A 14,903-nucleotide genomic window follows, 5' to 3' on the forward strand; every position below is an offset into this window, starting at 1 on the left:
AATAAAAAAAAAAGGCAACCCCCCACACCACCACCATTATTACAGCATATTTTTTCAAAAATCAGTCAAAATTTTAACCCAAGCTTTCTAAGATTTAAAGAAATGGGATCTGGGCATTGGTATCAGTCAGAGTTGTCAAAGATCACATTTCCTCTATCAGCTACCTTAAAGGATTCTCTCTTTTCCTCTCCTGTCTTTCTGCTAAAAAAAATACGCCCCATGGATCTAGGTTTTTAAATTCTTCTGCTTAATTTTGTTTTTTCCTTATGGTCCTTTTCAGTTCTTTTGAGCTAATAAGATACATTCATGCATACACACATAAAACCTACTGCCCCTGTTACCTCAGATTTTGTTTTTCATTGGCAATATCCCACTAAAAATTTTTCATTATACTTAATCTGTACAGTAAACATAAAAATTAACCTCAGTTGGTTCACAGGCAAAACTCTCCACAAAAGCAGTGGTCTGGATTTACAATGTTGCATACTTTGATTCTATGCTCTATATTAGAAGCACCATTTTTTCATTACAGTAGATACCCTTTAAAGTATTTTCACAGAGCTGCAGTTTCAGTGGGGAAGATAAAACACCACTGAAGTGAATAAAGCACAGTGTAAGAAAAGCTTAACTTCTTTCCTTATTTTAAATGTACCAACAGTGGCAAGAAGTCTCATCTTGACTCAGCTTACAATTACCATGCATAAAACAAAAACCAAACCCAAGGATCTCTTGAATCTGCAAGCTCTGCACCACCAGTTAACGGTGTCTACCCTACGGAAAGCATATGAAATTGTTCTCAACATTCTCCAAATGCCCCTGAGCATCAGCAAGTGATCCAGACCCTCTCAAGCCTATCATCAGGTGTTTAGCATTAAAAGAGGCAGAAGTCTGTAGCTCTACTTTTATACATCTAGAAACTGGTATAAGGTTTGCATTTGTGAGAGCTCCTGAAGTTTGCTTTTTTCCTACCATGAGCATTTCCATCCCTGAAAGCCTCTCTCTCCTTAGGAGGAATCAAAACAACTCAGGCTCACAGAAAACATATTCAGGTCATTTGACACTTACGGCTTCATTGTTATCTTGTCATTACAAACTTGGAAGAAAGCCTGGTAGCACCAGACACACAACACTGAATTTCTATTTTTGTTTTCAAAAGATGACAGTGTAATAGATTAAGTCCCTTAACATTTTATCAGCTCCGCAAAAACAAAATTCCAGTAGCACTGAAATATGACAGGAACAACATTAGACACCAGCCAATCTCATCATTTAGGAACTGTCTCCTCTTCTATTTCCTAACACCTCAGCTTCTGCCATGATCAGTTTCAGACCACAGGGAACTCTTCAATTACTCAGCAGAACAGAAGATGGATGGGATAAAGGATAAATTAGCTATAAAAATATTTTTAAGTCTTCATATTCAAAGAAACCTGTACGCCATATTTTTTTTTAAACTCTAAGGACACTTTTGGGTGACACATAGCCTGTGCTCTGAATGACAAATTTTCCTGAAATAGCAGGTGACACCACAAGGCCCATCAATTTATGGCTCAGCTAATTCAGCTACAGCCAGAGCTGACTGTGCCTGAAGTGGTGAAGTCAGACTCTAAACCCTCCGTGCACGTCCTGCTGGCAGCCAGCCCCCAGGGAGCTGGGCTCAGGCACAGCCCCACAGCAGCTCCAGCTCCTCATAAGGAGGACGCCTGCAATGACACACACGAGCAAGTGCTGGATTTCACTGGTAATACTGACCATGATACCAACAAGAGATTAGCAAATTCAAGGTCGATGCCCAGATCAGGCACTCCCAGTAAAATGCTACCTCTTGTAGGCAAGATTTTAAATTCTCTAGGAGTTTGAGTCTCAATAAGTCAACAGTTTTAAGTGCTGTGACAAGTCTCATTTTCTGCTTGCAGGTAACAGTAAACGTCTCCATCCAAAAGGACAAATGCAGTCTTTTGGGTAAATGCAGACAGTACAAAGCAATTAGTGTTTATTTCTCAATGTCTATTTAAAATTCATTGTGAGTAATTCATGATAGCCACACAATCATAAATGGGCTGACATCATACTACTTCCAACTTCCTCCTTCAGCTTGTGATCTCAGTCTTTCCTAGATTAAGCCCTAATATCACACTCCTTCATGCTTCAGTTACAATTGACGGGACTGAAATGCTGAACCAAGGCATTCAAACCAGACAGAGGACAAGGCAGCAAGACACAGTCACACTCTATGACTCTATGCCTTCCCACCAGCCCCAGAGATAATCCTGAGCATGGCTTCAGAGCACGACCAGCTTCATACAGACATAACAATACTACAAACAGGTCACAGGAAAATACAGCAGCAGCAAAACTAGCAATGTTTTCTATTCAAGACAAGAGTTCCAAGGGCAAACTAAATCCAAAACATACACTTCCAAGAAACTTCTTAAACAGACTTGAAACTATAACCTGGGGAGTTATTTTTTCTCTACAAATATCCAATGTATGGCCTTGATGTTTCCATCACAATGCTGCAAATTCTTAGCCATAAGTACTTCAGAACCTGCAAAAAGCTAAGTAAGCTCCACACAGCTCTTGATCAACTCCCTCTGCAGCTTAAACAACTAAACTAGCAGTTCCCAAAAGCACAACTCTGAGCCTCCCTTAAGTCCACTGTTCTAAAACTCTGTTTCCTGCACAGGAGGAGAAAAAAAAAGTCCCTTTTTAGAGGATTTTATCATGGTTTAAATATTCCTGTATACTGATCACTCTCAGTTAAAATCCCAGTTTCATTCTCTTATCGCATAGGTTTCAGCTAGTAATAGTCATTATTAATAAACACTAAGTTGCAAATATACGAGTCATACTGAGAGAAGGATTTTATCATTGTGATTAAAGCTATCAGCATAATTTTACTGACTCAAAAGATCAATCAAAGGCAATTCTGTACTCAGAATATAAACATACCATCAGTTAGATATATGTAAACCACACAAAAGAGCATGACTCAGACATCACAAAAATTAGGAAGTATGTCTCAGATACATAAAGCTGTACAGATACATGTAGATAGCCAAAGGCTCTGCTCCAGCACCCTTACACTCACATTCATTACCTGTCAAAATAAAAAAGTCTGCCAAAATCCCTAACAAATTTTATCCTGAAAGGTTATTTCCATAAGTTAATGAGGTTACGCTTGGATGAAGACAAAACATTTCTATATAAACTGAGTTTTGCCATTGCTTTACACATTCAAAAGAAGCCCGTAATTTGTTCAATGACTCTGAAGTATGATTAGATATTCCCTTCCATTTTTTAAGTTGTTTTAGTATGGGAAAGACCAGAGGGCTAAACCATCAATATTTAAACATATACATCCCTTTTAATTTTGAAAATAGCGAAAAACAGATGTTCTCTCACCTTCAAAACTTAAATCTTTTAAGTAGAGGAAAAAGCTTAAATAATTGCTCCTGTATGTAAAATCTGTGAACTTGCCAAAGGGAAAGCAGCTCTCCATGAGCAGAGGCAGTGAGGGGAGAACTGGCTGGATGTAGCAGCAGTGAAGGAAAGAAGGCTGCAGCAAGGAAACAGAAGATGAGCAAGCAGTGAAAACCAAGCGTAAAGCCAGGTTTGCAGGTGGCGAGTCGGCACAGCAGGATGCCCAAGCAAGACTATAAGACCACCCAGATGGGCCTGGAAGCATTCTAGGAGAAAAGCTGAAATCCCCAAGTACCAGATCCAACAGTCTGAGAAAAACTGCTCAGCAATTCTGTATTTTGTTGCTGCTAAGAGATAGCTGCATCCTCTGGTTGTGCAGGGCAAGAGCAAGCAGTGGGAGAGTTGAGCTGTGGGAGACCCAGGAGACCTTTTGGTACTGCAGCTCCCACTGAAGTAACGCTAAAGAACCCAGTGGAGTCTGCACTAGGAGCAAAGCTCTGGTACAAAAGCCACACAGGAAGCCCAAGCAAATGACCAAATGTGGTGAGAGCATGGAGCGGGCCAAGCAGGCAGGCTGGAGGCCATTCCAAGGGACATCCTGAGGGACTGTGACAGAGTTGCTGTCAGCAGCCATGTGAAAACACAGGAGAGCCAGGACAGCCCTCAGGGACTTGCATTTTCTGCTCATTTATTTTCTGGAGTTCATACATAAACCTCATTCTACCATGTGAACTGCTTCAGGGTACAGATGCTCAGGGGAAATGATGATGGGACTGAGTGTTAATTTGTGCTAGCTTGATGGTCATGGTGGGAGGAAAGAATTAAGGAATGTTTATTTTAACATAATACATGCCTGATATGTTAAAGGAAAGGAAGAAGTTTGTAAATATTAATAGCAAGATTGAGGGGAAAGGGGTTGAAGGGAAGAGGGATGATCTTCCTCATATTAATCTGTCAAAAAAATTTCACCATTGGAATTCACAGAAATTAAACAGGAGAACAAGATAAGGCTTTACCTTACGTCACCAAATAAATGGCAGATTTAATTATTCAGAGCACAGTTATTTAAAACCATGGATTTTATATTTTCCCAAATACTAAATTAAAGACAATAAATTCCAACCTTATCTTATGAATACTATTTGCTAGCTGATGGCTTGGAATTTGAACAAATACAAACTAAACTTTTATTTATTACAACAGGGAAATAAAATTAAACTCATGCTATTTTCAGAAAGAACAGACATTGTTTAGGTGTTAAAGTTTTCAAAACTACATACTCAATTTAGGACTTCATATATTCCAATATCCCATCTTGAACAAGTTTGTGGGTTTTTTTGGTTGTTTTTTTTAATTTGGAATTGAAGACTTGTCCAGTAGCTATTCACAAGTAATTTTACAAGTCATCCTGTACATTATAGCATTTTGTAAAAAATTGGCAGCTTTGACACTCATTTCAAACTATTTCTACAGGTAGCTATTTGCCCATTTCTCATACACTACAAAGCTAGTTACTTTTGGACTGCTGTACTATTTTTTTATTTACATGGGTTTTAGGAGCATTGCTGCTATTACTGTTCATCTTTCTTATCTCATTGCTGCTTCCAGTAAATTGTTCTTATCCCACCTGTGAACTCTGCCTTTGTGTCTCTCACTAGAGAGGAGACAGAGGAGTCTGCTTTGGGGGAGTCTCCCTGAGGGAAGGGGCAGTAAATTAGAGTGAGTTGTTCCTAAGCCACCACAGTGCAAAAGCACGGGTGTGGTCATTTCTTATGCTCTTACACAGCTTCATGGCAGGTGAAGGGGATATTTTTAAAAATATTCTTCTTCCCCAACTATGTATCAACTATTTGCCAAACCTAGTGTCTCTAATGGAAGAATTTTAAATGGTATCTTAACACTAGAAATGAAAGTCATGGACACAGTGATCTGGAAGAAAGAAATACAGTAAATTTACCTGACATAACATATACAACAAGAGAGCATTTTCGGTGTAACTCAGCAACCACTCTGAGGATGATATATCTAAAACTAATGCAAGCAAATCAGCCAATAAAGGTTCCAAATGCAAATGATATGCTGAGCACATGCAGGCAAATGCACTAAGGTACTTGCAAGTGTCAGCTCAAATCTAGTGACAGTCCTCTACAGTTCTGTACAGACTCACATGCCAGCTGCCATGAAGACAAGAGTAAGATGGAATTCTGCACGGGACTGAGAACAAACCTGCAAGGTTGTAGGCAAATTTGTCCACTAGGTCTGTCTAAATTACCCAGAGATACTACTTTTGGTCTGGCATGTAAAGACATTCATTTTATAAGAGTGAAATTCAAAAAAGAATAGCAAATGTTCTTGAAATTCAGGGGATGGGGTGGGGGTGGAATTGGTGGGATGACAACGTGTGTCCTATTTTAAATTGGGTCAGCCACTGCCCAGCCATCATTCAATGAAGGTGAGCTCAAGACCAGGATGACAGGCAAGGGGAAGCCCCCCATCTGAGCAGGATCAGCAGCAGCCCAGAGAACCTGTCTGAAGGGATTTACTACAGGTGCATGGGGCAGGCTGACAAAAACAGACAGAATAATTTTAAAGCTTGGAGAAAAAAAGAGGAGTTTTGGATGGCAAGATGCTTCGAGATGAATCGCATCCAGCTCTGGGAAAAGAAAGGGCAATGAGAATCTTCTGAGTAAATCAGATTTAGAGAAAAGCAAGAAGTATGTGCCTTCTACATATTTGACTGCTCCTACACAGACTTCTTGGCTCCAGCCGGCTCTCTAAATCACAGGCTTCACATGTTGCAAAACAATATCCTAGTGGCTTTTTAGATGGGAAAAGATAATGAATTAAACTGGAAAAACCTACACTAAAATAGTGTAAATATTAATTTACTATTGAAAATTTAGTTTACTCAAATGACAAACAAAATCAAAATTAGATGGCCTCTACTTTGCAATCTTCCTATCACTTGATGTCAACGATGCATGAGGATGTGGTCCATTTGCTAAACCATGGCCAGTTCATTTAATGGACATCAAAATGCACAAATTATGCAATGCTCAAAAAGCCTCTTGAAATTGTTCCTCCCTGTATATGTAAACAGCTGGTTTCAGCAAGCCAACTTTTACAGCAAACCAAATCTTTAGATTCCAGAATACCATCTGATCAGTTCTTTCTGGACAGCAGCCTTTTTGAGTCTCACTCTGTTTTTTCTGAGCACTGTAAAATTTTTTTTTTACCATTTCTGCTAATCAGTCTCTTCTGCCTAGTATGTATATCTGAGCAGTCTGCTATTTCTCCCCCAGCAGTTCACTGGCAGCGTAAGTTGAGCTGAAAAACTATATTTTCTTCTCAGGCCATTTCTTTAGTAAAATCAATCAATCAATAAATCATTTATTAGCCACCAGTATTCCAAATCAGAAATTTAACCTGGGTGCCCTCTCACTTTTGCCAAGTTTCTTACTCATGGATGAGCCCAAAGCCCAATCACAACTTACTCATTTAAAAAGAAAAAGTCCTGATGAACCTTGTCCTGAATTTTAACAAGGCCCTCACCTACCCTTCAGTGACTACAGACTCTAAGCACAAAACCTCTCACCAGAATGACTCTGGTTTTACTCTCCCAAATTAGTTTCTATCTTACACAATTTAAGTTTCCTTATTTTGCTTTCATGGACTTAAGTTACCTTTGTTAATTAACTAATTGTCTCTCTTGCATTTGCTTCCCAAGACACCAGCTTTGACATCCACTTCATCCACAACTATAAAACCTATTCTCATGCCAACTTCCATGCCTGTACTTCACTAAGTATCAGACACTGTCCCAGATGTCATTTTACACATTTCTGCATATGAAAAGCACTTAAATGTTCTGCTTATTGTCACAGCATCTGCCATTTTCTGTTCATTCTCCCAGGAAGAGTCTCAAGCTCATTGTTTATCTTATTAAATACTACCTCTCTTCAAGTGGTCAAGTGAGTGAGGCACAAGCATTGCTGTATTTCAGAGGAACAGAAGATTCTTGCCATGGACTATATACAACCCCCTCACATTAATTCAGATATTCTATATCGTGACTCCTGGTATCTAAATATAGCACTTTCTGCCAGCTTTTGTCCTGGCACTGCCTGCTCATGGATGACATATGAGACAATTTTCACTTTTCTAGAAGTAGGGGTCCTATAACCTGTTGTTGCGCCACTTTTTCCGATAAGCTTTGCACCTTTAGCATTAACTATTAGATGGCACATCCAATAAACCTTTTTATCAGCAACCTTTTTTTATCTTGACTGCGTCAAGAACATGCCACCATCATCAAATGAAGTCCCAAGATTTGCATTGCTCTCCCTCCTACTGGAACACAGATCTGAAGATCCAATGTTTCATATGCCAACCAACACTAGCCATGAAGTGGTTTCCCACTGTCTAAAACTGTAAAAAAAAATTCTCAGTGCTTTCATTATCATGATACTATACAGAGACAGGTCATTCTTTCATTATGCCCTTCAGAAATTTTATTACATGCCAATAGTTCAAAGGAGCCTTTTACAGTAGTCTGCATGAATATGCATTGAACCAGCATTTTAAAATAATTCTGCTCTGCTTCTATTAAAATGATCAAGCTCAGTCACTTTAGTCTAAATCATTGCAATCACTTGCATTTTTTCCATAGCTCCAAATAGATACATACATTTTTTTTTTTTAGCTGGGGCAATATAAATTGAGTGCCTCGCACTCGAACTTTTTTTCCCATGTAAGAAACCGTTCTTCATTGAAAATCCATGTGCATGAAGCACAATGTTATACAGAAGCAGCAAAACCTGCAGTAACACGATCTAAGCATATGCTAAAGCATGTACCAAAGACTTGTGCACAGTAAGTAAAGGGAAACATCCACATCCAGATTCTACTGCATTCTGTAATTTGAAGTTTGATTACTCACAGGAAAAGACTTCAGTACTTCATTCCATTTGTCAGGCTTTTAGTGTTTTTATTTTTTGAATCAACAGCATCTGCATAACACTTTGGACAAGCTGTACACTGTTCCACAAAGATGGACTTTCAGCTCTAGCTATGGGCATGAAAGTTACCACAGCTAGTAAAGGCAGGAGACGTGTGTTTAGATTTATTCTTCTGTGTTTCATTATTTATAAAACACTGCCTTTAATTCTAAAAATTCTCTACATCTCATGATTTATGTTTAAAATATAGAAGGCAGTACATTCATAGCTGACATACCTGCTCCTTGGAAGAAACATGGATTCTTTAATGAAGACTGAACCAGACAGCAGGATATACCAACAGGTACCAATATCATCAGGGCTGTAATAATAAGAAAGAAAAGATGACACGGTTTAAAACACTTGATTTAAACTACTCACAGCAGTACCAAATTTGCACTACAAAGAACATCAATAAGGCAAAAATGTTCCAAATTCTGGAAGGAAGACACAATTCAATTATTTAAAAAATAATTCCATTAAACTATTCTTATTTCCACCTGCAAATATATAAATCATTAGAATGCTTAATTTCATTTACTTGACTTTATTAAAAGCATCTACCTATCTATGTATCATTTGGTAACAGCCCAATTCAAATTAAATATAACTGTAACAGATTAAAGGAAGACAAGCTACAGTAAATATACTGTATTGTATTCTATCAAATGCATTGAAGAAGAATGACAGCTCTTCAGTTCTTGCTGAAGAGAGCTGTAGCATCTTTCCCTCTATAAATAAAGGCATCCTTGCACAACACTAGCCATCTTCTCAACCCTTTCTTCAAGAGAGAAATTTTCCTTTCTGAATCAGCATGCCTTTCTACAAGGTGAGAGACCACTGGAAACATTTGCAGAAGATAAACCTACATCAGATTTGTCAGTCATCATTCACTGCTGCTGCTAAGCACTGCCCCTTGCATGTCTCTTCCTGGCACCAGAATAAATTCCCAACAAAAGGGGCAAAAAGTTTCTTTTCCCCTCTCTTCAAAGGAAGACTTTGTCATCCAGGCACAGTTCATTCTACTGTAAATTAAGATGTTACTCCTTGAGTAATACAAAATCCTTTTTATATGCTTAGACTCTTTTTGGATAAGTAAGTTCAAATAATGTTTGGACAGGAAAATAAAACAGATTAAGGTTACTAGAAATAGCTACAGTAGAAGTCTCATTCCATGTTGACAGTCAATCCTGAGAATCTCCCAACTGTACCTCAGTTTCTACCACTCCTGCTTCTTCCAGAGAAATTAAGTGAATTCAAGACCAATGGAGTTCACAGTTACAAATTGCATGAGCATTCTTATCAAAAACCACATCCCTAGTCACACTAAGAGGTGCAGATTACTTAATTAATTTGTCGCACCTTCATTTTTTTAAATTATATGTCTCAAGTCTTTAGCAACAACTAGGACTACTTCAAGTAAGAACAGCCCACGTATTTTAACAATGATGACAGCATAGCATTAAAATCTAATCTTAAATGTTAGTAGACAATGTACATGTTAGCAGTGTATTTTTTAGTTTGAAGAACTGCAATTTCAGAAGTATATACACAATGGTCCTCAAAACAAATGTGCTAGCCTAAAAGAGCTGAGAGCAAACCATCCAATCTAAAATCATGCTCCATTTACATTTTCTATTGTATTACATAAGCATGAGAGAAACGACAGAAACATAGAAAAACAGCAGAGGAAACTGAGGGGACACAATCTATGGTCAAGAAGAGAGGAGCTGAAAAAGAAGATGGAGTTTGTATTTCTTTTCTAGCAGCCAATGTCCTGACCAGTGAAGTGATGCTGGTCAGCCACACACACCAGACAACACCTTCAAAATCAGGATTTCAGGAATACTTGTTTATACTGGTAGACCATAGAAAATAAAGCAATAACACGGTCCCACAGCTAAAACAACAGCATTTTGATTCACATGGCTAAAGTGTTCTAAGCTGCCTATTCTGAGATGTGCCTTGCTTGCTTTTCACATGGGCCTCTATCACCCTTAAACTTGTTGGTCTAGAAAAATCAACATTGTTTATATAAGTGCACACAACCAGTTTAAATCAGATAAACTCAAGAAAACCAACACTTCCAAGAAAAATGTAGTTCCTAAAAACATAAACATGCACCTGAGTTAAGTTACACATCCTTAAATATTCCTTCTTTCCCCATGAGTCCTATGCTGACAGCCATACAACAGCACTGCTGCTGAACTGCAAGTCTGTTAGGCTTTTTATTATGTTCTTTAATAGCTGTCATTCTACACACAAATAACCTGGACTAATTAGCACAGGCAAAAGTTTTTGAAATAGAAATTTTCAGCAATGGATTTGGAAAAAGTGATTTCCCAATTACCTGGGAAGTAACTGTACTAGGATGTGAATAATAATTTTTCCATGTGTATTACAGCACATTATATTATCACATAATAAGCTTTTTGGTCTTGGGAGTGGTTGGTTTGGTTTTTCCTTTTCCTAAAAACTGGCAGTTTGACCAAGTATTAAAGTGTAGTCTGACAGAACAGAATCTGGGGTCACAGATTTTATAATTCAAAAGCAAAAGCAATGTAGAGGATCTTCTCACACTTCCAGAAAGGCATTTTCAATGATAAAATAATCGAAACAGAAGAAAAATAAGCCAATAGAAAGTATTTTAACTTCTGCAAATCTACTAACATGCAAGCTTTTATTTTCCTACTTTTAGGAGCCGATTAACTTTCTGAAATCCTCTCTCAAAACCACCTATTTGTAAGGGACTTCAGTTATCTTTCCTCATTGGAGATCTTTTAACTTCAAAGAGAAAAGCAGCTACTGGCTTTCACAAGCACCAGTTAATATGTTCAATATGTAAATTTTTAAGGCTACTTCTGAATCTACCTTTGAATCATTTAACAAACACCTAGAATGACTATGCATTCAACTGTAGTGGTTTGATTTTTTTCTTATTTGATCACACACAGCATGACTTTTCACTCAGTTAATCATCCAACTCAGTTTTCTCTCTGTCTTTTTTTTTTTTTTTTTTTTTTTTGCCAATTCACAGGTTTATTATCTTCCACTGCAAGCTGGCTCTTCAAAAGTTGTTGCTCCTTCTCACTTATCTGTCATGAATATCATACTTTATCCACTTTGTATATAATCAAAGCATCTGCTCATTTGACAGTTGAAAGAACTGATTAAAAAAATAAGAATACCATCTAATTGAATTTGTTTTCTCTTTGCTTTATGTGTACTTAATAACTGATTTTATTTCTACAGTTACATTTGAGAATTTCTAAGCTCTAAGCTATTTGCATCATGCATATCTACTGAACTCAACACTTTCAATTATCTAGATTTAAAAAAACTTCAACATTGCTGTGTCACAGTAGTGGAATATTACTACAGAATGTGTCTGTGTTCAAGGTATCTTCCCTGAAATACACTTGGTATTCTTCTAAAACTTTCACTGTCAGCCAAAACATCATAAATATTTCCAAGACAGTCTTCAACAGCAAACAACACAGGGTATTAATTCTCCTCATTTTTACAACTAGACGTGTCTTAATACCGTCTTGAGCAAAACACCTGAAAAAAATCCCACATGTACAGCAAACACATTTCTTTCTCCAGAACCCACACGCTTTTCTCAGAAAAAGAAAGTACAAATGAAACACAGCTCTATTTCTTTCATATGAAAATACATTTAACTCCTGCACTTTTAACACTTGCTATACTCTCAGTTGATTAGAATTAAGCCTCAACAAAGCCATTTGGCAGCCAGCTTTTGCTAGACAGTGCTGTCACAAGAAACACATGCAATTCTCTCATGTTAAGGATTCTGGGCTTTCCACAATCCTATTCAAACATCATGTGGCTTTCAATCAAGCTTCCATGTTTTCTGTACTATGCCTGACATTTGTTCATCAACAATGCATTGGCATTCTTCAGGACTTTTGTGTCTGTAAAGAAAGACAGAAGGAACTATAGAAGAAGCTGATGCTGAACTACAGAAGTACTTCTTCAAGCCACCTGAGGACTCATGCAAATACCATTTCACCCAACAGAGAACACTCACATTCAAAAGATTTTCTTTGTATTCACATTTTACATTTTATTTTAAACACTAAAACTGAATTCTAGAGAATAAGCCTAATTAAGAAGTTTTCTTTCACTGATAGAATTGTGCCTACCCCTTGCAGCCCACAGAAGACTCTAGGAACTTTATCTAGCCTAAAGATATTTCTTTTGCCAAAGAGGCAACAGCAAATTGTTCTTTAAAGGCTTTATTGCAGACAGGACACTTCTCTGACTAGGTTTGCAGGAGGGCATTAAGTCTTCATAAGTACTTCATCAGGAATTAGCTGAAGCAGAGTTAATGCTGATGACCTTTCCACAAAGGCATCCTTCAAGAGACATGGGGTTTTTTCAGCTTAAGAGAGTGAAGGGGAAGGTCCATAGCACCTGTCAGTCAAGCTGATGTAAAAAGGAAAGACATCTGCTGAGGTAAGAGCTTTCCTATTACTAGTTTAGTAAGGATGCCACTGCTGTCCAGCATCACCACACCCACTGAAGCAGCAGCTGTCACACAGGGGGAGACTGGAAGTGCAGTGAACGCTTCACAAAGCAACGGAGCTGGTGATGGGTCTGGAGCACATGTCCTGTAAGGAGTGGCTGAGGAAGGTGGGGGTGTTTAGTCTGGGAAAAAAAAAGAGGCTCAGGGGAGACCTTCTCACTCTCGACAACTGCCTGAAGGGAGGCTGTAGCCAGAAAAGGGTTGGCCTCTTCTCCCAGGCAATAAACAACAGGACAAGAGTAAGCCTCAAGTTGCCCCAGGGGAGGTTTAGATTGGATACTGAAAGGGTGGCCAAACACTGGAACAGGCTGTCCAGGAAAATGCTTGAGTTAGCATCCCTGGAGGTATTTTAAAAATGTGTCGATGTGCTTGGGGAGAGGGTCTAGTGGCAGACCTCACAGTGTTGGGCTACTAGTTGAACTCAGTGATCTTAGAGGTCTTTTCCAACCTTAATGATTCCATGATCCACATCAGGCTGAAAGCAAAGGTCACCTAACCTAGGCAAACAGCACTTCCTTACCTAGTTTTGAATTCTTTTCTCACCCTCTCTCCACTCTTGCAGGGCTCTGTGCACAGTGGAAATAACTGAGATCAGGAACTATCAACACCTGTACATTTCCAAGCAGGCATACACAGACCTTTGCAGGCAAGACTTCATATGATGGCCTCAAGTGACAGAATGCATTGCTTCAAATACCTAAGACAGGCAAAGCCGTTGTTTGTTTTGGGATCTTTCTTCAGCTCAGCTACTGTTCCGGATATTCATCTAGATGAAACGTAGGACTGTTAAAAGTTACAGAGCCTACCAAAAGCAGCAAAGCCTTCCACTTTCCCTACTTACAGAAAACAAGATTTATTACCAAGAAAGTTAGATGACACAAGCAATTTATCCTGCAGAGAATCAGAATGAAGTCAACCCCAAAGTCATTCATTAGGGGCAATAAGAACAGCAAAATCAATACACACTCATTCTGTCCTGAAAGTAAGATTTGAGTTCTGCAGAAACAACAACAAAAGGACTCCACCACCGAGATTTAATGTTCTTCTGCTGTAACTACTATGATAGAGCTACCTACTAATAAAGTTTTCAGAATATTCAGGTTCTAGCTGCAGCCTTACAGTGGTGCAAAACTGAAAGCCAATACCAAAACAGCCACCAAAGTGCAGTTTTTATTCATAATCTGAACTTCAGTTGAACAAAATTTGAATAAATCTGCTTGAAATCTTGACTTTTGTATTATAGCACACTCTAGAGCAGAGGATTTCCTGGGGAATCTATATGTAATTTCCCAGAATGCAGGAGAATTTGATTTACAAAAATTCAGTAGCTAGAAATGGAAAGCCAGGAACTGGATTGCAACGTCTTCCCATTGTGCTTCCTTGTCCAGCTTCCTTTAACACAACTACAACCCGCAGCCAGACAGGACACCTTTCTGCTTTAAAAATTGCACAAAGAAACTGAAGACAGGACTATACAAAGAAACTTCATAGCTGTCACTAACTGTTCTGTCTGGAAACTTCAATTGTGTAATTATGCAATGGCCTATGACATCATTAGGTTGTCAGCACTGATGAGCTTAGACAGTATTTTCAGACTGAGGCTTTCACATTTTCTAGCATATGACTGTTTTCTCTGAGACCTCAGAGGCACTCAAAGTTCAAAAATCAAGAAGTGCTTATAAATCTTCATACTGAAAAAATCCAAGATGTTTGCAGGCTTTCGCACAATTTCCCGTGCTTGTACCAAACTCTTCATGCTATGATCTATTTATGCCCCGAGAAGGGGCAGCTTTATATTCCCAGATCAGCAAGTAGCTACATATACACTACTTAAAACTAAAGCTTTATTTTCTAATTATAAGTATTTTATTTCTATATTAAGCAATCAGCAGCACTTGCTTGTTTGCAACTACGCAATTGTAACTATATATCTG

The 14,903-nt window shown here is 38.3% G+C and overlaps 1 protein-coding gene across 4 annotated transcripts in view; it reads right to left on the bottom strand.

The window, feature by feature from the left end:
• Nucleotides 1–14,903, bottom strand: part of RAPGEF2 (Rap guanine nucleotide exchange factor 2) — a 127,197-nt gene that overhangs the window by 99,986 nt on the left and 12,308 nt on the right. For all 4 annotated transcript variants that reach the window (XM_066317644.1, XM_066317641.1, XM_066317642.1 and 1 more), the window contains exon 3: nt 8,659–8,742. In XM_066317644.1, coding sequence (XP_066173741.1) covers nt 8,659–8,742 — 84 coding nt within the window. The remainder of the gene's footprint in view (nt 1–8,658; nt 8,743–14,903) is intronic.

This window comes from Sylvia atricapilla, chromosome 4, assembly GCF_009819655.1.
Source record: "Sylvia atricapilla isolate bSylAtr1 chromosome 4, bSylAtr1.pri, whole genome shotgun sequence".
Taxonomy (NCBI): Eukaryota; Metazoa; Chordata; class Aves; order Passeriformes; family Sylviidae; genus Sylvia; species Sylvia atricapilla.